The following is a 24,973-nucleotide window of genomic DNA, read 5'->3' as shown; positions in this document are numbered from 1 at the left end:
GTTTTAAGTCAAATTGTGTCTTTGCAACACACAGACTACATCCAAGAATGCTGAGGTGATTGTTGCGGTGATTTTGTGCTTTATAAATAAATTTGAACTGAACCTTATTATTTTTTAATTCAGGTGTTTTTAGCCCACGTGCTAAAGGTGTATAAAATCATGTACCTATGTATGCCTTTACAGACATTTGTGAAAGACGGGCTTGTTCTAAAGAGCTCACTGAAACATGCTCCATGGTTTCAAACATGGCTCCACGATCCTCCTAGGTCTTCCATGACCGGCTGTAAGTTGTGTTGTTAAGTGGAAGTGTTTACGAATCACAGGAACTCAGCCATGAAGTGTGAGAGCATGTAAAGTTTCAGAGCGGGGTCACAGAGTGCGTAAAAGGCCCCACGTTTATGGCCAAGCAGCTCCTATAGGTGGGATGACCCAGAACTTTTGTCCATGTAATGCATGCAGTGTTTCTATTTTCTCAAAAATATCTTAGTATCTCAACTTTATGGAGTATTTCCAATACATAATCTCGTTTATTTCATTTGTTTGCTTTAAACTGCTGACGAACAGAAAAGCTTCTACCTCCAGTGAGCATCATGGCACATTTGCAGTGTTCACAGTTGTCGTTGTCTTTGTCTCGGGTGCTGAAGCCGGACCCGTGGGTGGTCAGGCTGCTCTGCTTCCCTGCTGTGCCACTGTAACCTCTCAGATACAACCTGAGGGAGAGGAGACACACAGGAGGACAAGATCTGATGAAACAAACACTGATTTAATCTTTTCTTGTAGACAGGACGTATTTACAGTACATCTATGAGGCAGTTAATCCAGCGGATCACCATCTGGTGACTCTGTTTTTGGCAGGACCAAGTGTGTTGGTCCTTTATGGAATTCACTGAATTCTGACCACCCATGGGACCGGCTTTATGGAATTAATGGAATTCCATAAGGTGTTTTTATAAAGCTGTGTGAAAATCTTTCTGTTGCTCAACACAATCACAGACGAGTGCATCCACTCACTGAAGCATGCCAAAAACAGTTCCCCAAGCTGAGCTGCAGTGTTATCAGTTTTCATCAAATTAACAGCAATTTTCACAACTAATAAATTATAAAGTGTTTTTTTCCCCACAGACACTCTGAATAATGCAGCATCTCATTTCCTCAGCTGACAAGATCAACAATTTCAGGACATCATTTTTGGGGCTTATGAATCTGTGGTCTCACCATGTCATTAACAATTTAATTATAATTAATAGCAGGAAAATAAATCGCAGAGTTACAACACAGCAGTATTTCCAAAACAATCAATATTAGTCTGTTCAAGTTTGAATGTTATACACGCCTTCAGATGTAATCAGCAGCTTTTTATTTTCATTATTATAGTAAAAATAAACTCTAAAAACATTAAAGTAAAACACTGTCTGTGTGTGTGTGTTTGGACTGCGGTTGTACCTGTACTGCTGTCGCTCACTGGTCAGTGTAAATCGGTCATAGTGGGAGTGGGCGGAGTTTCCCTCCCAGTCCATCATCTCCACCCTCATAGAGTAGACACCTTGATTGGTCAGCAGGTGCAAAACTTCATTACCCATCCAGTACTCGCCCAACACGTCCCCAAAACCCTGCAGGGAGAATCATAAGAGGAGCACTCTTTACACTGATAACTCAAACTTTGGGACTGAGATAAATCCTGGTGACTGTGACACAAACGCACCATTTTGTACTCCCTCCAGCTCCTCTGGAAGTCCACGCTGCCATTAAACCGTCTCTGGAAGACTGTCCAGCCTCCACCACTCGTCTCCATGTCACAGTAAACCTTCAGGGGGAGAAACAGAAATGACTGATCATTAACTACCAATGATGATTTAAATTATATTAACTGTAACTATTAGAATCACATTATTCTAAATACAAAGACACTTGAATATAAAGACAGTTTCTCTTTCTGTTGAACATTTTGAGGTCATTTAAACATAATCGTTGAAGCTGATTTTTAAGGGCAGTTGTTAGCTAGCAGGAAACATGACAAAAAATGGGTTTGATAAGAAAACTCCTGTTAAAGTCATTTTATAAACATTTTAATGTACAAAAAAAAATTCTGACTTGCTGCCATTTGAGTCGCCCTTTGCAACACTGCACATGTTTGCTGTTGAGGCGTTACCTGCACAGGTTCAGTCCTGTTGCCGATGTAGATGTGATACAGGCCGCTCACATAGTGACCGGCCTTGTAAGCATCTGCACAGTCCCTCCACATCTGGCTCCTGGGAGGCGCTGCTACATCAAAACGCCAGAAGATTGTGAGAAATATAAATGTACTGTGTGAAAAATACTACATGTGTACCTGTGTGTGTGTGTGTACCTGTAGTACTAGCCACCATGTTAAGGAGCGTGTGGACAGACTCCATCAGCTGCGTCTGTTGTCTCTGCAGGGCGGTGTTGTTGGTGCTGGCGACTCTCAGCCGCCTCTCTAAAGACTCGATGGCCGCCATCTGAGTCCTGATGACGGACTGAGCCAGAAAAAAGTTTCACTGCTGTTTAAGCATTTTCTGCTTTTTGGTTCTACATCCCCACAGACTTGAAAATGTACTTTTTTGTTCTTTACTTTGACTTTTTACTTTTAATGATTTAACAGTTTTACAGATTTTAACATTTCTTGTAATGTTTGACTTTCCCTCACCAAGACAGCCCAGATTACAGCAGTGAAATCATCATCTACGTGCTTAAAACTCTATAATTAACATTTATCACTCAAGTTTAGAAGCTTGTGGTTTTTAAACCACTTGGGCTTACAAATATCACGTGAGGCAAAAATCCATGTTGATATTTGATTTCATAAACTTAAAAATGTTTCTGATGGTGATATATAAAATTACAAAGGTTTACTAACTTGAAGTCTATTCTTCTCCTGCCTCATGTCCTCCAGCTCTCCTCGCTGCTTAGACTCCAACATCTGAACTTTGCTCTCCAAATGACTGAAACAAAAGAAAAAAACAACTCAGCTCACAGCAGCACAGTTTTTGTTTCAGAGCTTTTTCCCATAAAGTAAACGAAAGAAACTGCAAAAATGCTTTGATTGCATAATTTACACAAGTCAAAGACAAAGTAGATCTTTGTGTTTTGATGATACAACCAACAAAGTTAATAAAATGCTCTGCTGTGAGTTTTCTGACTCATGTGTGTTATCAGCTCTATGCATGCTGTTTGCTTTTAACCAGGTTAGACGGCCGTGGCCCTAAAGTGCAAAACAAAGCAACAAAAAGAAAAACAGAAGAAAATCTCAGGAAATAAAACGAGACTTCACTTTAGACAAAAGTTTATTTTCTTTATTCTTGAATGAATAACAGTCTCAGTCATCCCGTCAGAGGACGAGAGTAATGGTGACGTTTTAATAGTTTTATCAAGAGTCATGTTGAACTGTGGTGATGGAGGGTTTTGGGTGATGCACAGGCTGAAAATCCTAACTGGGTTTGCATACAGAGTCCATCACTTCATGCTTCTCATTCTGCTCCTCTGCTATATTTTTTCTTATACGTTGCACTTAGATTTAAATTTTTCATATCTGGAAATGTGAATACAAAGACTTTCTGTTATAAACTCTGCTGTCACACTATTTTTTGTTGTACTAGGAAAAATGAGACTCAGTAATATCATCACAACAGAAATAAGAAGCTTCCTTAAACATAAGAGATGCTGGTGTCCTTCGCTGCACGCGGTTTCGCAGTTTGCCTCACAGTTCAGATGTGAGTCAGTAATTGTTCTGTGATATTTGCAAGATCGCACAAATTCCACTGTCTGTATGAGTCTTTTAAAACCTGAGGACTAATATTATTTTTTGGGAGATCAAGTTTTTGTGCAGGTTGTTTTTTTCTTTCTTTTTCAGATGCAAAGAGAAAAGCTGCCTTTCTAGTGCTGCAGGCCTGGTGTTACACAAACACTTGTAAAGAAATAATGGAAAAGGGCCCAGGAGATTCCACACTTACAAAACCAAAATGTAAACTAGAAGGGTTCTGGAACAGCTCACTTTATTCAGTCACGATTTCTACCCTTGTAATAGCTTTACACGCATGCAAACAAGCAGCATAGGACAGAGGAAGAAATGAAGGCTTTCCTGAGAAATCCTAATTACATCCAAGTGAAGAGCAGGAGCAGCAAAATCTTGATAAAAACATTAAGGTGGTCTGAAAGACTATATTCTATTCTGTTTTTGATGGAGCGGAGTTTTTACCTCCCGAATTACTCCGTCTCATTAGCGAAGCTGCAGCAGCGAAATAAAGATTAATATTGCGACCATCATTTCTGGTGCCAGATCAGACTACAGTTCTCGTTATCTGTGCAGCTGAACCAGCAGTAGAGCTGCTGAAAATAGACTCCAGCCCACAGTTGGGTCAACAAAGTATGAGCCAAATGAATGAAACCCGATGAAGGAGTGGCAGGAGTTTCAGAGGGGAACGTGGGACACTCGAAGTGGCTGAACTTCTAGTTCAAACTCGCTAAGAGTGCGTTGGTCTGCAGGAGTCCAGTGGAAAAATGTTATCTTCTTTTAAATGTTTCTACAAATAAGCTCCATCTAAGTGACTTATGTGGTGAAAATATGCTGAATACACACTAACTGCTGGCAGCCATTATCAGAACACTTCTTTTAAATATAGTAATTTGAATCAGCTGTGTTGGATCAAGGATACATCTAAAACCTGCAGGACACCGGCCCTCGAGGCCTGGAGTTGCCCATCCCTGATGTAGTGTCTTTGTCAGATCCACGCCTCACTCATAACATCTGTTTTTTAACAAAAAAAACAAAAAAACACTCAGCTAAATGCTCCACAATAAGATTTCGTGTCTTTACCGTCAGAGATTAGCGTGTTAGCATGCTAAGTAGCCAACCATACAGTCTCTTGAGGCTGATTCAAAGGACCATTAATTCTGCAGTTTTTTAGATTTTAAGATTAAAAATTTGACACATAATGTCATTTAACATTGTTAATAATCTCTGTCTCTCTTCCACAGCGTGTCTTTATCCTGTCTTCCTTCTCTCACCCCAACCAATCACAGCAGATGGCCCCGCCCCTCCCTGAGCCTGGTTCTGCCGGAGGTTTCTTCCTGTTAAAAGGGTTTTTCCTTCCCACTGTCGCCAAAGTGGTATTTCATAGGGAGTCATATGATTGTTGGGTTTTTCTCTGTGTATTATTGGAGAGTCGACCTTACAATATAAAGCGCCTTGAGGCGACTGCTGCTGTGATTGGCACTGTATAAATAAAATAGAATAGAATTGAATTTAGTATACAGTAAACACTTATTTCTTACACACTTTCTACATAAATAAGTAAACTGATATCAAAAGATTTAGGCTTCAATACTCTGCTGTAGTTCTGTAATACGTGAATATGAATCTTACAACCACACGTCCACTTTCTGAGAGGTGTAGCTGACATAAGTCAGACGTGAACCACCATCATGCTGTATCATGCAGCTCGTTTACAGCGATGACTGATGTTATTCTACATTAGCAGGTGAGACTTTGGTCACATTAGGAGCTGAAACACGCTATCAGCTTCTGCTTCTGATCACTTCAACATGCTGACCCGCACATGAACGGGGAAACGCTAATGTGGTGTGGACTGATGGGGAGCCACTGATCGCTGTGGTTTGTGCAGCATGAGTGAAGTGGTGTTTGTGAATGTGTGTGTTAAAATGTGTGTGCAAAGTTTATGTACTCTTGTAGATTCAGACAGCTGTTTTACTGAGGTCTCAAAAGTATGCGAGCCAAAAATGTATTGTGTGGGTGTTTATGGTTTCAGGATTTCTAGAAGTCTCTACTCCTAGAAATCAGGAGCAATCGGGCACAAAAGACACAAAGACGTCAGTTTTGTTGACACAAACTTAGACACGGTTGCTAATAATGTGTTCAGTGATGCAATCTACTTTGGCTTCAGTTTGAAGATGAAGCTGGATAAAGTCCAACTTGGGACTTTAACAGATTTCAGATCTGTATCATGTCATCTGACATGTTATCAGCTCTTCTTTGATTGCATTGTCAGACTGGTTTGGTTTCCCATTTTCTGTATCTGGACCAAACATGACACCTACATTTGTTTAGAAAGGTCTCATCGCCTTATTTCCTTCATACGTGTCAAAGTAAAATCCACATGAAAGCCAGGACGATGGGCTCCCAGCAGAACATCTCACGATAACGAGATGATCAATGTTACTGATTTGTTATCGACTTCTTTGTGCTTTTGATGTTGTGGCTGATCATCAGCGAATGGTCCCCTTGCACCACAGTCTCACACACCCGCACTCTGTTTGTCTGTTACTGTAAACATGCTCGATAATTGCTCTGCATGTTTTACTGCACAGTGCACGGTCCAAGTTCACCTCACAATGAAAAATGACAAAAATATTGTGTCTCCAAATATTTCTGCGTCTTGCAGTAACAGCTGAGGACATATTTACGTCGCTGCGATGATTTGCTTGTATTTCAGATGTTGTCACTGATAAGCTGCTCGTCTTTTTTCCTGTCAGACTGCAACAGAATATGTTTTAGATGTTGATCTGTCTCGGGGGAAATCTCAGAAATATGCCACTATTAAAGAGGCTGATCATGGACGCACGCTGTTGAAGAAGCAACATTTTGACATCATGTCTAGAAGCAGATCCAGTATGTAGCAGGAATGCTAAATCTGTCAGCTACCTCGTGTGCACTGCAAAAAATAATGTATATAAGCCTTCTCCAGTCTTTTTTTTTCTCGCTGTCGTGTCCGGCAGTGTAGCAATCAGAACTGTTTTCTGAATGCCAAACAGATTTACTTTCACAAGTGGAGCATTACGGCATTTGTTATAATGGTGCACTTGACAGTCACATTTTATTAGAATTTTATTGGTATTTTTTTTTATTTTGGATCATTACAACCATAACGGACAAGACCAGGGGGAGGGAAAAGAAAAAAAGAAAGAAAGACCCAGCAAGCACAGTGCAGGAGCCCACGGGGGGCTGCAGCACCGAGCACACAAAGCCTGATCCAACGACATCATCTGAACATGAAAAAATAAATACTTGACTTCCAAATACATAAAACTGCAAACAGGTGAATATACAGTGCTTATATATACAGTGCTTATTAAATGTATTAGACCACCTGTAATAAATACAAGAACACACAATGTGTTTGACGTCTGTCAAAACCTCTACTAACTATACTAAGAAAATAGCAAAATAAATCCACCTTTTTACCCAAACTTGTCATAAAACAAGTAAAACCTTCAGTCAGAATATTTTTGTTTGTTTGATTTCAGGAACACTTGAAACAAAGATTTACACCCAAAATACTGACTTTTGCTTTTTAAAAAATGTACATTTTTATATGTAATTTATAACAGAAGTAGAATGTGAAATATAAAATTTAATGTAATCTGATAAAATTAAATTTACTTGATTGGTATACATTCAGTTTACAGCAAACCTATTTTTTCTTAATGATCATTTTCATAAATGAACATTTGATTCGATATATTTCAGCTACATTTTCATTAAAAAATGGCTTTATTTTTATGAGGGCAACGAAAAATGTATTAATAGCTACTAGAAAAGCTCATCAGTCATACACATATTATCCAATCAGTTTCATTATGTTTTGACAAAATATAACATTGGGATCCTGATGAGGTCATAGTATATAAAAGATAAACATAGTCTCCAGTTCTGAGAGTAAAGTCAGTGCTGAAGTGCCTCAAACCCAGATTCATTTCTCTGACGCCAAAAGAAGTCTAGTTTTATAAAAGTGCATGGGAAAACTACCCTCAGGCTAACCTGATCTATGACCTCAGTGACTTTATAGGGTCAGCTGCTAGCTGGAGTCTTAATGAATACAATATGATGTTCCTTTTGCAAGCTGTGCTCTTTATTAGTGTTAGAAAGGAGGTTATATGAGGTTCGGCTACTTTGCGACATGTCTCTGTCGTAGAAGCGTATGATGTCAGTCTCACATGATCACTTGGCTGCTTTTAAAGGTTGTGATGTGCTAACTTCACTATTGCCGAGTTGTTCTTCTACAGAAAAAAGAAATCCTGCCTCACTCCAAGAGGCTTCAATCCCTTCCTGTATTATTCTTGTTTCTTAACCAGTTTTGTTAACCGAGGTTTTATTAACTCGATTAACTGACAGCAGATGTTTTTGTTAATCAAATGTCCCCCAAAGGCCAATTCTGAGTCAGAACAAACCGTGTACAAGCATTCGATTGTAGAAAAAGTAGTCCTTTTAGCCGTTGTCTTTACTCAGAGTGATTTTAAATTGGTTTTATGATTCATTTCCACCTACGCAGACGCTGACAGAACAAAACCATTTCCCACCTGTTCTTATCTCGTAGCCGGCTGATCTCTGAAGTTTGCAGTAACAGTTCCTTTTCCAGCTTGTTGGTGGACAGAGAATTCTCCAGAAGCTTTATCTCTATCTGAGATGTGTGGTTTAGGACCTGATGAGACACAAAAACAGAGAATAAACTCACAAAAGTCTGTTTTCAGATGACAGGTTCACTGGCAGCTCCTTACCTTTGCTTCGACCACATGGAGCTTGCGTGTCTGCTCTGCTGTGTGCGTGAGCAGGTTCGTGCCGATTTCCAGCATCGTGGCCGTTTGGTTGTGAACGACATGCGACTGCATGTTGGCAACGTCACGCCTGTTGTTCTTCTGAAGGAAGTTCTCCAACTGCACTCAACGAAAGGGAAACACAAGGTGTCAGAGTCTGTTATATGAGAGGAAGATGAGAAGTAAAACAAGAGACACAAAGAAATCCATCCAGTGCACATCCAGTCATCACAGCGGAGTCATCCACCCAGAATCAAACAGACTGACTTCAAACTAAACGATTTTAATGACAACAGCAATCCCTTCAAGAATGAGGTGTGTTATAGTACAGCTGACCCTAGAGCAGTGGTGTCCAAACCCAGGCCTTGAGAGCCGGTGTCCTGCAGGCTTTAGATGTGTCCTTGATCCATCACAGCTCATTTAAATGGCTAAATGACCTCCTCAACATGTCAAGTTCTCCAGAGGCCTGGGAATGAACTAATCATTTGATTCAGGTGTGTAGGGTGAGATCTAAAACCTGCAGGACACCGGCCCTCGAGGCCTGGAGTTGGCCAAGCCTGCCCTGGAGTAACTTGTAGCATCTAAAATGAGTCTCTCAGAACCAAGACGACACTGAGCATCAAGATGAAAAGCCTCTGCTCTCTAAAAAGATCACTGGTGCCTTTCTGCAGTTTGCTGAAGTCATGTGAACAAGGCTGAACAATGTTTTGTGTTTAAATTAGATTAAAAGTTTCTGATTTGGAATGAGAAGTGTTTGGAGGAAAAACACAGCATTCCAACATAAAACTGCATCCCACCAATAAAACACGGAGCTGTTAGTTGGATGCATTAAAACAAGCTTCTTGGCCAGAAACATGAGATCAGTGAGCCCAAACTCGGGAGCATAAGATAACTCTTTATTGCACAGTCATACTTCGTACAATAGTACAGTGAAATTAGAATATTGTGGATCATACAGCAAGAGAACAACATGTCCTCTATCCTGCACGCTCTATAAACCCCTACCCTCCAACCACAAACCCTTCCAGTATTTCAAGTTTGTAGTGGTAATCAGCATGCTAACAGCTTTAAGAAAAACAGCACACAGTATTCAAGCCAGTGACTCAGGACTGAGGCTGAAACCCTGTAGGATGAGCCAACCCAATGAGGAACCAATGTTCAACCCACAGGATCCAGAGCAGCTGAAATATTGCAAATTTCTGCATAAATATGAACGCAGCACCATCAGATTTTAGTCCTAGACGTCCTAGAAAAAGACAAAAGCAACTAATGAAAGGAAATTAAAATATTGGACTTTTTGTTTATTTAAGAAAAGGATCCGATATTATTATTATCTGTGAGGGTAACAGTTTAAGAGCCTTTGTTTTTATTACTTGGCGTGATCCACTTTTAGTCCTTTATAATGCCCAGAAAACATTCACGATGTTGGCGAGTGTCCTCCCATAAACGCTTCACTTTTGTCTTTTCACAACATTTCTGCTGGATTAAAGACTTTAACAGCCTGAACTGGACTAACTTGGACTTAGTCGTGGACGACTTGTTCATTTTTGCTGTTGATTTGCTCTTCGGGGACACTGATGGGGAAACTGCCATTTTTGGTGTTATCCCAGTATACTATTCAGTATTTGCTGAGTGTCTGTCTCAGCTACAATCACTGGGATTCATCATCTGGAACCCACGAGTGTTCGTACAGGTGCAGGGCAATGCATGGGTAAAAAGACACAGAGCCAATAAAACAGAAAAGACGAGTATGTGATGAAAAGCTAATGAGTAAGTTTGACGTCACAGCTAAAATAAAATGACTTGTGCTGAGTCTTTCCACAGTTCAGCAGTGAGTTGTTTTATTCTGGAAAGCCACCCACTCAGTGTATCAAGTTCACCAAATCAAACATGTTAATAAAACATGTCAGGGGGTCTGGTATATAAAGACGCAGGACTCTCCATCTCTGGGAATATCAACCCGTGCCAGCTCGCACTGCCATGCTGTAATCTTCAACCCCGACAAATAAATAATCTATCCATCCAGCCATCCATTCGTGCCTCAGTCTCCACGTCCTCAGGATGTCAGTGCCACTGAGAAGAAGGAGTTGATAAATATACCGCTGGACCAACAAACAGATTGGTCCCAGTGGGACGGCCAGTAACCAGCGGAGCAAAGTTCAGGCCAGAGTGCCCAGAGCACATTTGGCTCTGGTGTAGATCACTTTTCTTGCAGGGGTCTCGTTGCAAAACCTAATTTGTTATTCCCAATAGTGACATTTTTCAAAGGTTTAACTAGTGTTTAAAGTTAGTTGGGGTTTGGCATCATTGTTTCTTTTGTGTTTCATTATCACATTTTTGCACAGATATTTTTAAAAAACGTGTTTGGAGAGAAAACAGATTTACTTTGCCTAAACTGAAAATCAGCTTGATGCTTCATCTTGAAAAGCACATGAATGTCTGTATTTCCCTAAAAAATCAAGAAATGAATCGCAGGGATAATCTCATGTGCTCAAGTCAATACATCAGCATACATGAGCATCGTGTGCAGGTGATTGGGTCGAGCACATGGACAAAATCTATGAACATGGGTTTAAGCAATGCCAGGATTTCAAGAAATGATTAAAAAAACATGAACCCTGATCAAAATTAGACTTTAGATCAAACTAAATTAACTAGTTTTTGATATAATGATAAACAAATGCCAACAAAAGACAAGTTGGAGACACCAGTTCCATTGGCTAAAGTACTATTAATCTTAAAAAGAGACCAGTATCACCAGGCAGAGCATGGATAGGACTGTAGTGTAAGTGATTACATTTCCTTAAAGACTTTCCTGAAATCAGTTTAATGTAATTTATTTAAGTATTTGTGCTATTTTCTTCATCTGTTCCACAGTATTTCATAAATATTGGGGGCGATCGTGGCTCAAAGAGCCCCGGCTCAGACAGTCTCGGTCGTTGTGTCCTTGGGCAAGACACTTTACCTACCGCCTACTGGTGTTGGCCAGAGGGGCTGATGGCGCGATATGGCAGCCTCGCTTCTGTCAGTCTGCCCCAGGGCAGCTGTGGCTACAACTGTAGCTGCCTCCACCAGTGTGTGACTGTGAGAGTGAATGAATAGTGGAAATGTAAAGCGCTTTGAGGGCCCCGAAAAGTGCTATATAAATGCAATCCATTATTATTATTATTGCACTCCATGCTGTTTATCTTAAAGCTTTAGTTACCTATTATCAGACCTTTCGTATCAACATTTTAATATTTGCATCACCCCTTTTCATTAAAACATGTGTATGCATATATGACAAATATTATGGTTTCCTATGGATCCCTCCCCACCTTTGATAACCCGGACTATGCCCCTGATTATGTGTCAATAATAAATTTTCTTTCATTTTAAATACTCTCCATAATGGAAAATTGTTCCTTCCTGATGCTGCCAACGAGTTCATGTGTAAAAAGTGCTTCAGACTCTGGCTTTAACTCACTTGTTATGACTGCTAAACACTGACAGGTGATTCATTTTTAATAAGTACCGCCTGATTTTCAGCAATGTTTTCATGCTTTTATTCCCATCAGCTGCCGATGTTATCCTGGTTGATTGACCTTATCATGTTCATCATTCTTCACGCATGCTGACGCCACTATTACTCATTTTCACTAACCAATTAAAGTGATTCCAGTGCTATTATGTTTAGTCTGCTTCAATTCGGATTCAGATTGAACAAGCATCGCTCTGTTCAATCAGAAAATGATTTTACAAGTGGGGAGATGCCTATCGGAGCGGTCACAAATTCGAATGGCCTTTCTTAGGGACTTTAGTGTGAGAGAGTAAATCGAGCTAACCTGGACTAAAGAGAGAGGGGAAAAATCTGATGCTTTGTCTCAGCGAGAACTTAATCAAATAATCAGCAAAGGAGAAAATAGCTGGAACGAGCCGGTTCATTTCTCCCTCCTGCTCTGCTTCCTGAGATGTCGTGCAGATAAAAGTTTGATGAAAGCCAAAACCTCCACCTGGCTGCTGCGCAGTCCAACCAGCAGAGCCAGAGAGGCCGAAACAGACACAGTATGGACAGAAATATGCGGCTTATGTGTGAGAGCGCGACTAAATACTCTTGAGATTTAAAATTAGTTCTTGGTTTTGTTCAGCTGACTTCCTGTGTGAGGATACAACCACATGCAAAATAGTACTTCCTTTTAAGACTCACAAAACCTGGCATATATTTATAAAAAGAGTCACACACACAAACACAATTAGCTCTGCGCTCACAATTGCACACTACACAAGCAGAGCCTGACCAGCGAGCCCTGGGATTACGCACACAACCCCACGTATGGAGGGCTGGTTTCTGAGACGCTAACTCAAACCACATGTTGGCTTTGCTGTGATCTGGCCCTCTGGGTGACTTCACAGGGGACAGAGGGGAGAAGAGTGGGTGGGTGGGGGGGGGGGGGGGGGGGGGTGCTGGGGTGGGGTCGCCAAACAGCCTCGATTACACTGAAGCACAGGCAAGTAGCACCGATAGCGATCTGGGGTAACAAGTGCACCGTGCGTCGCTGGAGTGTGTCGGGGTCTGAGTTGGCAGCTGAGGATGCGAAGGTGCGCTGAGGGACTGAAACATGGCTGCCGCCGCCCCTCTGCTCAAACAGCTAAAATCAGCTCTGTGTTTATCTTTAGTGCCGAGTAAGGAAGCAGTGTGACGTTTGAGTGCAGTGAAATGTGAAGTTTGGAGGTCAGCTCGGCATCAAAAACGAGGGTTTAAGTCCTGTTTCTCAACAGTTCCTTTCCCCATGACCACAATCGTTTTAAGCTTGAGTGATTCACCTAATAACCCCGAAAAAACTTCTGTTAAGCAAATATTTGACATTGAATGATTGCTTGAATGTCCAGTCAAGGCGTTTAGTTGACATCGCCCGCTGGTTTCTGTTTATAAGGAGGAAGATTTTCTTTGCAAAGCAGAATTTTTGTTTGAGGTCACGGATGGAAAGCTGTGCTGACCAGCCTGAAAGCTAAATAAGACTGCAGGTGCCAGTGGGTAGCAAAATGACGATATTACCAAGTGTAAATGTGGAAATATTACCAGCATGTGAGCACAGAAATTCACAAGTACAGGAAAAGATTAAAAGTTTTCTATAGAAGTGACTGTAAACCCTGTGCAAACATAGACACACACACACAAAAAGCAACAGAAGACATTTAGATATTTAACTTTAGTGTTTGTTTGTCATCCACGACTGCAGTGCAGATGGCTCTTCTAATTCAGACCTTCCCAGCTATTAGCCTACATAATGATATATTTTGACTTGGACAAACATGCTGAGTTCGATCCAGCTGAACAGGAGATAAGAAAGGCACACTTGCAGATCGTGTTATATTATTGCAGCGTGCCTGTAAGTATTAGAGCGGCCAGATGTTTTGGCTGAAAATCAGAACTTTATAAACCGGCAGAACGAGCCAACAGCCTCAGGCTTCATTTCTGAGCACTGCTGCACTGTAGGCAAATATATCTGCCTGCGTGGTACCCGACCTTTGCTCTCTCCTCTTTTTGTGCACTCGCCAACTTTTGTTCTTTCCCCTCTGTGCTCTCTGTGCATGCCTCATGCATGAACTTGACTCCAGGGTCTCATGTGCAGAGGATCATAATCAGGATACTTCATCACTTTTTGTTTAGATAACTGCATAACATTTATAAATTTAAATAAACTCTCTTTATTTGTGAAGATCTGTGCAGTGATGAGCTGCTGAGTGAAGTTTTTTCAGTGGTTGTGCCTGAGGTGTGACACCTGCTAATGCTGGTCTTTCTGATACAGACAGGAATCCCTAAAGGTAGTCTGGACAGAATTTCATTTCCTTATGAAGCTCCACAGTGTCGTGACACAACGCAAATAAGCACAAAAAATCAGATTAGGCTTAGTGGGGGCAAAGCAAAGAATTTAAAAATATAGTTACATGACAAAGTTAAAAACCGTAATTGCTGTTAAGAGGAAACCAAGTTTTTCCTGCACGTGCGGCAAAAGTTGACAGTTTAACAGCAATATTCAACCTGAGATTAAAAACACAATTTATGGACCATATTTGCTTTACCTCCAAGCCTTCAGCATGAAAGCCATCAACGCAAAGAGACATTTGGTCAAGATAGCTCTATTCAATGTGTTTCGTTGCCTTTCCAGAACCTCGCACCATCAAACAACTGAATACTATAAAATCTGATAAATATTCTTATTTAGTCACTAAAAGTAAAACAGAACAGCCAGTCAGGATCTTCTGCAGACCTCTGAGGTAGCTGCAATATAAACTATTCAAATACTTCTACTTTGCACTACGACATTGTAGTTTTATTTTTACACAAATGCACATGTGAAAATGATGTGACAGTAATAATAACATACTTTCCAATTTAAGAGGTCACTGTCAGTCCATACTGTGCCTGAGAACATCCGACCCATAAAGACGAACACTTCCAACACGAGCTTCCCAAACAAAGAGCCCGATGCTTCCTTAACAACAGCTGCTTCCCACAAGCTCAACGGAAAATTGCTGCTGTTCAATAATTAATAAATATATAATGTGTATGAGAGGACAGCGAGGAGCACATGAGAGGACACACGCATGTCACTGCTTCCCAAAACAGCCACATTTAAACCAAAAAAACCTTAAAACATCTCATCATACTCTGCAAGAGGGTTTGTGTGTAAAAGTAAAATCATGTCTTTGTTTATGAGGCGTTGGCTGGCTCTGTGCCGCACCGTCACTTCAGTTTGAGTCTGGAGTCTGTGCTCGGATTCCCGTGTCTGCGTGGGATTCGTCCGGGTTCTCCGTTCTGCCTCCCACAGTCCAAAGACACGCGTGTTAGGTTATCTGGAGATTTTACATTGTAAATTGAGTGTAATTGGTCTGTGCTGGTCTTCCTGATGTACTGGTGACCATGATGACCTCACCTCTCACTCTAACAGCCCCATTCCCAGCTTTTAGGATAAATCAAGTATTCCTTGTTGTCATTAGCTTAGACACCAGCCTCCCCTCATAACCCTGAAGTGGATAAGAAAACTGATGAATAGTTGGAAATTATTCCAGGAAATAATAAAATAATGCATTCTTTTATTTACTTTATATTTATTCAGTTTGGCATCTTTTAATTTTTTCACATGCACCTCTTTCCCTTTTCTTTCTTGTAGCTCAGTCTGAGGTTGCAGTTGTCATGTTTTATTATTCTCTCGCTGTATTTCTCATTTACACCACCCATGTGTCAGTCAGCTCATGTACCCAGACTGGAAACTGCTTTCAGTCAGCTCCTATTACTTTTAAATGTGCGATATAAATAACAGACTTGACTTTACTGTACGTGGACCCCTGGTGATTATTGCTGTCACCCCCTAAAGGCACATTTTGAGTCGTGTTCTTGTAAAAGCGGAGCTGTGAAAGCTACCACACGATGAAACCTTCAGACTCCATACTTGCCTCATTAATGTGTTTTCCATTGAATTCATATGCCCCGTGTGTCCCACTAACCACGCGCACTTTAAGGCATTCCCGTCTTCCTGTCAGTTGCTAATCATCTGTAAGTGCTGTCGTGTTTTTTCACCTGTCCGAAGCTGTAAAAACCACAGTGTGCTGTTTTCATTCCCCACGCCTCATATGTTCCATCTTTAGCACATCTCCTGACAGGTGCTTTCAAAAACACCAGAGCAGCAAGAAGATGCTTTGCACATGGTCCTCTAAGGGAATATACAATAACACCCTCACGATTACAGGAGTGGTAGGTTATAAAGTGTTACTTTTACAATTGGACTTAATAATTTGAAGAGCCCCTTAACATGAAGTTGTAACTTCACCACGTCCCTGATACAAATTTAAAAATACATCTGACCCCTGATTTGAATCTTGCAGTTCATCCAGACTTCACAGACCAGTTCATTGCTCCACTTTCATCCCTGCACCTACACTTCCTGATAACAGCTCCTGACCTTTATACGCCAATACTTCACTTCAGGTCTCCACATTCACATTCTACACTGACACGAAAGCAAAATAAAAAAACATAAAAATGTTTTAAAATGTCTGCAAACCTCCACATACTTCATTTAGGACATCTTCTTCATCCCTAAGAGCCTTTTTGGTATTTGCTGTTGGTCCCTGGGAGATAACGGTCCTCTTTTTGAGACTGAAAAGGTCTGTGTTAGGAAGACGGAGGAATGAGGGTGGTTCACAGGTTTTTCAACCAGGCTGCCTTAGTCCTGTTTGCAACAATAACTTTGTATGCTGCAAAACAAACCACCACCAAAGAACAGCTGAGGATAAAAAGACAACGAGCAAGAACACGCCTCTGATGTGTCACATCTGAGGAACTTGTCTTTAAACAAAACAAATGAGTCTGAGTTTGGAATCATGTAGTTCACCAGCTGAACTCATTTTTAGGTTCAACAGTGTTTTTAGTAGACAAAGGTGAAGGAATTAGACATGAATTGAGCTCCAGTTTGGGAAAAAGCCTCGGATGGGCCTGACACAGCCCCATGTACTAATGAGAAGTGAAGAAGTGAAATGATTGAAAAAGGGGAGGAAGGGTGGGGCATGAAAACAAGAAGCTTGTAGAACTGGGGGAACTGGTGTATGTGAATGTTATGTGTTTGGGGTGCTTATCGTTGTTACTGGGTGCATTCAGGTCTTTATTACTGTATTTCTGACACGTATTGTGCTCACTGGCATTCCAGCTAGAATAATTTAGTTAATGATGATTCCCATGAGTGACGCTCATGCAGGCGCTGGATGGGACAGCTTGGGGGTCCTGTGTGTTTTAGTGCAGAGACAGCCTGCAGAGTGCAGCCACGATGAACCAAAGTGCTTGTGTTTGTGTATTTGCAGAGCAAATGAACAAGTAAAGAGAAACGATTCCAATCTCATGCACGCCTGGAAGTGTCGTTTCGTCCAAGTGTGCGACATATAAATAAGAACCGGAGGTTTTGAGGCGTGGTCCCGCTCCTGAAATTCAGATACTTTATTGCAAAAAAATGAAATGATCTCTAAAGCACGTCTGAGCACTCCGAGATTTCTGGCCACGTACATATCCAAGGTGGGACTCCTCATGTGCTTTCAGGTCCCAAAATATCAGACTTCAGCTTTATCTCTAGTTAAAGTCAAGATTTGTTGTGTAATCAGGTGGGATGCAAATGATGCTGTCATTTTCAAGTCAGTACTTCTGTTTGCAGACACATCTGGAAACACCAAACTATTCTGTTAATGTCTTTATAGCATCTGTATGAGTGATATCCTCGAGCATCTAAAGTGAACTTTTATCACAGGTAAAAATGAGAGATTAAGTCTAAAGGGACCTGAATACCCTGCTAATCATACTTCATAGTCCAGGCCCAGGTGACTACAGGAGGGGAAAAGGTGGATTTACAGCTAAGTTACTAAGAATGAGAGCGTATATTCATTCCTCTCATCCATCAGGGTCACTGTGGTTTCTTTTAAATCTGGCGTGGACCTCACAGTTGCTTTGGTACCAGGCAAAGAGTGCAATGGAAAAATCTCCAGGGGATGACAATTCACTTGAGCCCTTTTTAACAAACTGTTATGTGTTTGTGTTGACTGTCTGCAAAATTTGTCAGGCCTTCAAAAATCTCATGGAGGGAATGTATGCAAGCCACAAGTGTCTAAATGTGTTTGATGTGATTGTCAGCAGTTTTTAAATCACTCAAACTTTGTCCAACAATGTCTTTAAGCGACTCTTCTGTTGCACTGACATCTTTGTTAGAGCAGACATTTATGGATGTGCTCAACACACAGTTCATGTTCCAGCGCTCAGTTTGTAGAGAAGAAAACTGAATGAAAAACAGATGCATTTTTAACTTTCATTTTCTCTACTCAAGCCTGAGTGTCTTTTAATCCTTTTTATGGGAAGTCTAAAATTATGAAAGAGGTAGGAGTGGGAAAGTGGTGATGTGGGGCCAGATTAGTTATTTTGAATCTTGTTCCCACAGGACACCAACAGAAAGACTGCACCAGGCATGGGACAAACACAAACAGCACAGATCCTGGTGCAGTGATGCCCAGTAATGGCTTTAGGCTACAGTTGGAACCATTTTCTATGCGAGGATTATTTATGCAAATGTTTTTCTTCAATGTCAAACACCCCAAAAAAGACCACTGTCATCTCATGGACCAATTTCTTACACACATATATGTTTCACCAGAAACAAGTTTACAACTTTCCCCCTTCATGTTCAGCTCTTTGAGCATCTCTGACCTGCTTTCAGCTCGGCTGTGCTTCACCACGGACCTCAAAGTTGCCCAAAAACACATTCTGTGTCACACTGACTCAACATGTTCATGTTGTGAATCATCACAGGTTTAGAGCTCATGTAATTTGCTGGAAGGAACAAACCGGGGATGTGAGAGACTCTCACCACAGGCTTTTACTGCTGCATCCAATCCTGACTGCTCTACTCTACAGGAGTTCGTCCCCATGACTTTGACTTCTACAACTTCTTATACAATTCAAGATAAAGGGTCACCATTTTGGCACGAGTTAGAGGATCCTACATGCACCAAAGATAAGCAAGAGCAAGGTGCTCTGAACAGGAGTGTTCTTAAACTAGCAGCACAGATGTCCAAGCAGATGATGAGCACCATCGTGCAGTCATGCAACAAAACAAGAATAAAGGTGTGTTCAAACCCAAGTTTTCAAAACTGCATGCAAAACTGTAAACCGTCAAATACACATCCATCCGAGCTGAAGACGTTTGCACGATGTGGTAGCATCTCAGCCGAGACTCTGAACTGTGGGTTCTTCTGAGATCAACGTTTACAAAAACATCCTGTAGTCAGCAGGCTGGTGGACAGCAGGGCTGCATGGCACATAAAGGTATGTGATTCATACAAAAATGATATTTGTCAGAAGCCAGAAATGATGCCATTCACTGTGACTACAACGTTCCCGTCTGTGCTAAATTTCATGGCAGTGTTTTAGTCTGAACGGGCAGATGTCTCAATAGCCACACTGTCACGGCTGGCGGAGTGAGCCGTGTGGTGTGGAGGAAAGGGAGGACCCAAAATGCAGCAGTGACTGATGATACGAGTGATGTTTATTTACAAAGTGACAATGGCAGAAACAGGCAGTGAGGCATGACAAAACAACTGAAGAAACCTAAACTGGGAGAACTAAATGACAAACCTGAGACCATACAAAAGGGGTGCGGGGCAGAGAGACGCAGAGACAGGAACACCATAGAACGCAGACGAGCCGACAATGAACACAGACCGACACCCACTAAATATACACACACACACAAGGTAATCAGGTAATCACACACAGGAGGGAAGAACAGCTGAACCTAATACACATGAGGACCGGAGGACACAAGCTGAACACAATGACAACAGACACAGACCTTCAAAATAGAATAGGAAATCCAGAACATGAGCCTTCAAAGTAAAGCAGGAACACACAGACTGATTTACAACACAACACGGGGACATGAACAGAGCACCAAGGACAGACACAGGTAGGGCTGAATACACACACCAAACTACAGGTTCAACCCTAAACCAATACAAAATCAGAATAAACACAAAGCACAAAAATGAACTTCAAGGAAACACAAAACGCTGGGCCAAAATGACCCAGGACCATGACACACACTTTAAATACAGCAAAAAATTCCAGCATTAGTAACTTTTCTTAGAAACAGACCACCGGTTACTTGGAATTTTTGTCATTGGAGATCAAATCGCAGCCAGGATAACTCACTGATGACTCCAGCTGCAAAACAAACACCCACATGACAGGAATAGATAAGAAAAGATAAGATAATAAAAAAGAAAACAAAAGAAAAGCTTCCTGTTTGACACGCAGTGCATCACAGCTCTCTGTGTCTGTGTAATGAAACCCTCCACTGTGTCACTAACCTAAATATTAGAGTTTAATGACCTTTTAACTGTCTGCTGTGTGTTACATCCACAGCACTGAAAATATGTCTGAATGCTTGCGTGTGCAAAGTGAACGAGCGAGTGGGTGCATGTAAGTAAATCCATCTACAACATATACACACATGACCGTGCGTCTCAGTTAGCCTACCGGGTCACCGCTACACCCCCGCAAACGAGCTACGACAAATATCTCAATCATCTCAACACAATCTGGACCAGATGGGCTAAGTCAACACAGTGATGTGTGTGCGCATGTGTGAGTGTGAAGTTGTGCAGATGTTAGTTTTTAAAGTGCGAGGGGACAGTAGAGCCTCAGCAAGCATGGCTGTGGACTCTGTAGAGGCTTCATGAAGCACAAGAATCTGCCAGGCCCGTCAGAGGGCAAAGACACAGCAGGGGGAGAAACAACGGGTTGGGAAAGAGGATTTTGCTGCTCCGCTTCGAGGCCAGAACCTGTCCTGCTGCGTGACTGTCTGGTTCATATATAAAGACAGCCCACAGGGGTTAATGCTCTGATGTAAAATAGAGGGTTTCAAAAGCAGCAGAAGAATGCAAACATAGAATATAGTTATAGTTGAGCCCAGGCTGTGATGGCTGCAGGTAAGGTGTAGGAAAATAAATGAGTGACAGCAGCTGTTATTTCCGCACTCACCGTGCTGAACATTAGCTAAACTGCACGGACAAGATGGACATCTGAGGCGCTGAAAGGCACGTCTGTAACATTACCTGCATGTCCTAATCTATTTACTATCACAACAAATAAAGTCAGTGTTTAATATTAATGACCAGTGTTGTCACCGTCAGCGTGTATGAACAGATGGTGCTGGATGGGCGCCACTCGATGACGGACTTATTGCTGGATGATAGACGGCGTGGCTGATGTTAGTTTGGTAGAGCAAGAAGAAAAGTGATTGCGGTTGTGGATGTTGCAATCCTCGGTGGAGACGGCAAACAATGGTGGAAAGAGTCAGAGAGCTGATCTGTGGTCGCAGAGGTTTTGTCCTCTCAGGACAAGGGTGTCAAACATGTGGCCCAGGAGCCCCAGCAGGCCCATTGAAGGGTCCAGTTTGGGCCTCTTTAATGGCTGTAAGTCTGAAGTCAGTAACTATTGCAGGGTTTCTATTGAAGTACGCTGATATTCTTGTGTATGTCTGTCCTATAGTGTGGTGATTTACATAATGTCTTGGCAGGCAAATTGTTCGTCATTCGGTTTCAGGCAGAGACACAAACCCTTCCTGTTTGCATCGGGTTAGGCATCCAGTCTTAAAACTCTGAAAATTCAAATATGCCTTGTGACAAGTGAGCAGCCGAATGTCGCTCTGTTCTCGTCAGTAAAACACCACAGTGGAAATATCTGGCAAGTTTAAAGTATTTTTACAGTTGAAACGTAGAAAAACACCAATAATTTTCAGGTTTTCAAAAGTGCTGGCAGCGTTAATCTCGTTAAAGTGACGTTGGCACCACAACCGCAGTAATGCGGCAAATCCCCATTAGCAAGTTAACGCGGATCGCCCCGTGCGTGGGGCTGGACGGCGCTAATGCGTTAACGAGCTAACCGCGCTAATGCATTGACGCCGTGAAGCCCCACCCACGGGGCGATCTGCGTCACGTTCACCTGATTTGTAGGGTTTTCTAAAAAAATCTTGGCCATGGCTGAAGGGCAAAATTGACTCTTCAGAGATCAGATTGTGCTGCATGTAGCTGTAGTTTTATCTTTATTAACTCAAGGAACAGTACAAGAAATACTACAAAAATCTTTAGTTTTTCAACCAGTGACACAAAATCAGGAGAATCTCAGATAAACCTAAAATTAAAATCACAAATAAAACAGAAATAAATTCACAAAACATAGTGTGGTGTTTCTATCCCCTTTTCTATCTATATGATCAGCTCCAAAACAGTAAATATTTTGTAGACAGCAAGTAAACTTTTGGTTCATAAATCACATCTTCATGTGAATAATCAGCGCACACACATTTGAGCATGATCTCTTGAACGGAGCTTTTCAACACATCCTTACAGCACATCCTTATCCAACCACAGGCTGAGAGAAGAGTACACCAGTTAAGAATTAAGTTAAGTTAACCTAACCACATGCATGTGCTTGGACTGTGCCTCAGAGTGAACCCACACAGACACTGGGAGAACATGCAGACTCCACACAGAAACATGGATTTGAGTCCTGTGAGGCAACAGTGCTAACCACTGCACCACAGCTTTATTCATACTGCACCGACTGACAACCACTAACCTTTAGACAAGTTGTTTAATGACCCGATGATAGCGGTGTGCTGCACTTATGACAGTGGGGAGGAAGAACTCCCTTTAACAGGGAGAAACTTCCAGCAGAGCCAAGATGGTCGACACGAGAGAGAAAACAAAAGCTAATGGACTCCAGTATATAAATGCATGCACATAGTAAGATAGAGAAGAAATATGATCTGTCTTTGTGGCCTCTGATTGCAAATCTGTGGGCATGAATTACAAAACCAAAAGCACAGTTTATAAACCAAGAGTCATAAATGCCTCTCTTTTTCTCAGCTGACCCTAGAGGGGCTTCATAGCTCTGGCTCCGGTTAGGAAATGACCGAGGAAATCTGCTGAAGGTTGCGTTAGGGCTCATAAAGGGATCTGGGGGATTTTGGGGATGCAATCAGGAACCAATCCCATGAATGCTTTAAATTAATTACATTTTACTGGATTCTGAAATTGCTGCAACATTCTGGAGCAGCTGAAGTTTGCATTTGTTGTTTGGCCACAACAGCACGTTACAGTCTACCTGGGACTGTGAACACATGCTGAATAAAAGTTTACAAGTGTGAAATCAAAGTGTGGTTTGCAGAAATGGGAAATGCAGAGAACCTGAGGATGTGGGGCTGAGTTGTTGGCGATAACAGCTGCTGACTTACGAGTTTATAAATGACAGGACTGAATTGCAAATAAGGGCTCAGAATTTGGCCTTCGGGGGTCTGCTGTGCTAATCATGTAACTGAGACGTTGTGGGTTTGAATCTGATCCAAGACTTTTGTCTTTCATGCCCTCTCCCTCACGCTCTCCTATCCTTCCTGTTTGTCCTCGCAGTCTGACTATGAAAGAAGAAAGCAAAATGTACTCCCACACGTCCTAAAAACTTTCATACATCTGATTACGATCGGGGCTTTGGTTTTGACTACCTGCTGTCCCCTAAGAACCGTGGAAGGAGAGCAGATAAAAATTTGTGTTCACTCATTTGTAGGGCAATAAAAAAGGAATGTTTCAGCCTGTGAGTGGTTGTGATGCTTGGAAACAGGCCAGCTGTGTACTTGATCATCTGTCTTTGGAGGGACCATTTGAGATCTGGGGAGTGTGAACATTTTCAGAGGATTCTGGCTGATCCTCCAAGAACTATATAAGAATGCAGACGTAGTTTTATTGCTCAGGTTTGTGTAGTGTAACAAATGTTTATGGTTACACATGCTAATCCAGTGGATGCGGCCAATGTTTCTAACTGATGGAGCAGCGTTGCCTCATGCGTTTCAGAAACAAAGTAAATAGGAAAGGAATAAGAGAAGAAGACTCCCATTCTGTTCCATCACCCTCCTACTCCATGACTGACCTCTGTGAGTGTAACGCAGTGCAGAGTCACACTTGTGGATAAGCTTTAGGACACTTTCTGCTTTCTCTGTTGGGAACAGGAGCTTTCAGTCATCGTTTGTGAATTTCTGCTGCTCTCAGATGGATTCGGATCATGTTCTGGTCAAATTTCACCGAAGCTTTAGCAACGTTTAATCATCCTGTTTTTCTTTATTATTAGCATTTATAACAATGAAATAAAAGAACAAATGTGACACACGTCTCTAACCCTTTAATACGAACTGCAAAATACACAAGAGCCAAATTTTTTCTCCTATTTTTCGGTGCAATACAAGTCACATATGATACACCTACAAAAACACTAAGCAACACAACGGCTACACTAAACCAAACTGCCTGACATTTGCATGCATTATAGAGAATATGGGTGATATAATTTGTTTCACAAAGCTCCCTTTCCCTCCTCACAAAGCGACAGTGGGAGTGAGCCAAGTTTTTAATGATTTTAGTGAGAAAGAAAATCTGTGGATTTATGCAAAGACAAACAGAGAGAGCGACGTATGAAATGAAACAAACAAGGAACAAGTTCGAAACACCAAAAAAGGATTTTAACAGCCCATCTATAATTTAGTTACCACTGCAGTGAGCAGACGATGGCGATTTCCATCAGCAGTGATTCTTATTTGGTGATGGCTCTCTGTTCTGGGACCTCCCTGCCTTACATGGGAAGCCTGAGGCAAGGAAAGCAGCAGCAGGACCCCCTCTCAGTGCGAGGTATTTGTCGTACTTTAGTGATTTACACCAAAAAAGGTCTACCTGATGTGCTTGATGTGCGCGAGGTCTTCTTTATTGTGCGATGAATTGCATTTCAGTGACGAATCCTTTTGTGTACTTTGGGATGGTTCGACACACACAGCATACGTTCATCCTG

The 24,973-nt window shown here is 41.6% G+C and overlaps 1 protein-coding gene across 1 annotated transcript in view; it reads right to left on the bottom strand.

Annotated features, from left to right (window-relative positions):
- The window catches only part of LOC147331584 (angiopoietin-4-like), a 70,078-nt gene that overhangs the window by 5,810 nt on the left and 39,295 nt on the right, over positions 1–24,973 (bottom strand). Inside the window, exons 2-9 of the mRNA XM_086293986.1 lie at positions 8,530–8,685; positions 8,332–8,453; positions 2,876–2,960; positions 2,348–2,495; positions 2,150–2,262; positions 1,703–1,804; positions 1,444–1,610; positions 577–710 (exon numbers count right to left, since the gene is read on the bottom strand). Of these exons, the coding sequence (XP_086150112.1) occupies positions 577–710; positions 1,444–1,610; positions 1,703–1,804; positions 2,150–2,262; positions 2,348–2,495; positions 2,876–2,960; positions 8,332–8,453; positions 8,530–8,685 (1,027 nt within the window). The remainder of the gene's footprint in view (positions 1–576; positions 711–1,443; positions 1,611–1,702; positions 1,805–2,149; positions 2,263–2,347; positions 2,496–2,875; positions 2,961–8,331; positions 8,454–8,529; positions 8,686–24,973) is intronic.

Source organism: Aulonocara sp. 'chitande type north' Nkhata Bay, linkage group LG5 (genome assembly GCF_057382095.1).
Source record: "Aulonocara sp. 'chitande type north' Nkhata Bay isolate Kocher_YH1m ecotype deep benthic linkage group LG5, A_spYH_male_GT1.1, whole genome shotgun sequence".
Taxonomy (NCBI): domain Eukaryota; kingdom Metazoa; phylum Chordata; class Actinopteri; order Cichliformes; family Cichlidae; genus Aulonocara; species Aulonocara sp. 'chitande type north' Nkhata Bay.
The sequence above is the reverse complement of the archived record's forward strand: the minus strand, read 5'-3'. Positions and strand labels throughout refer to the sequence as shown.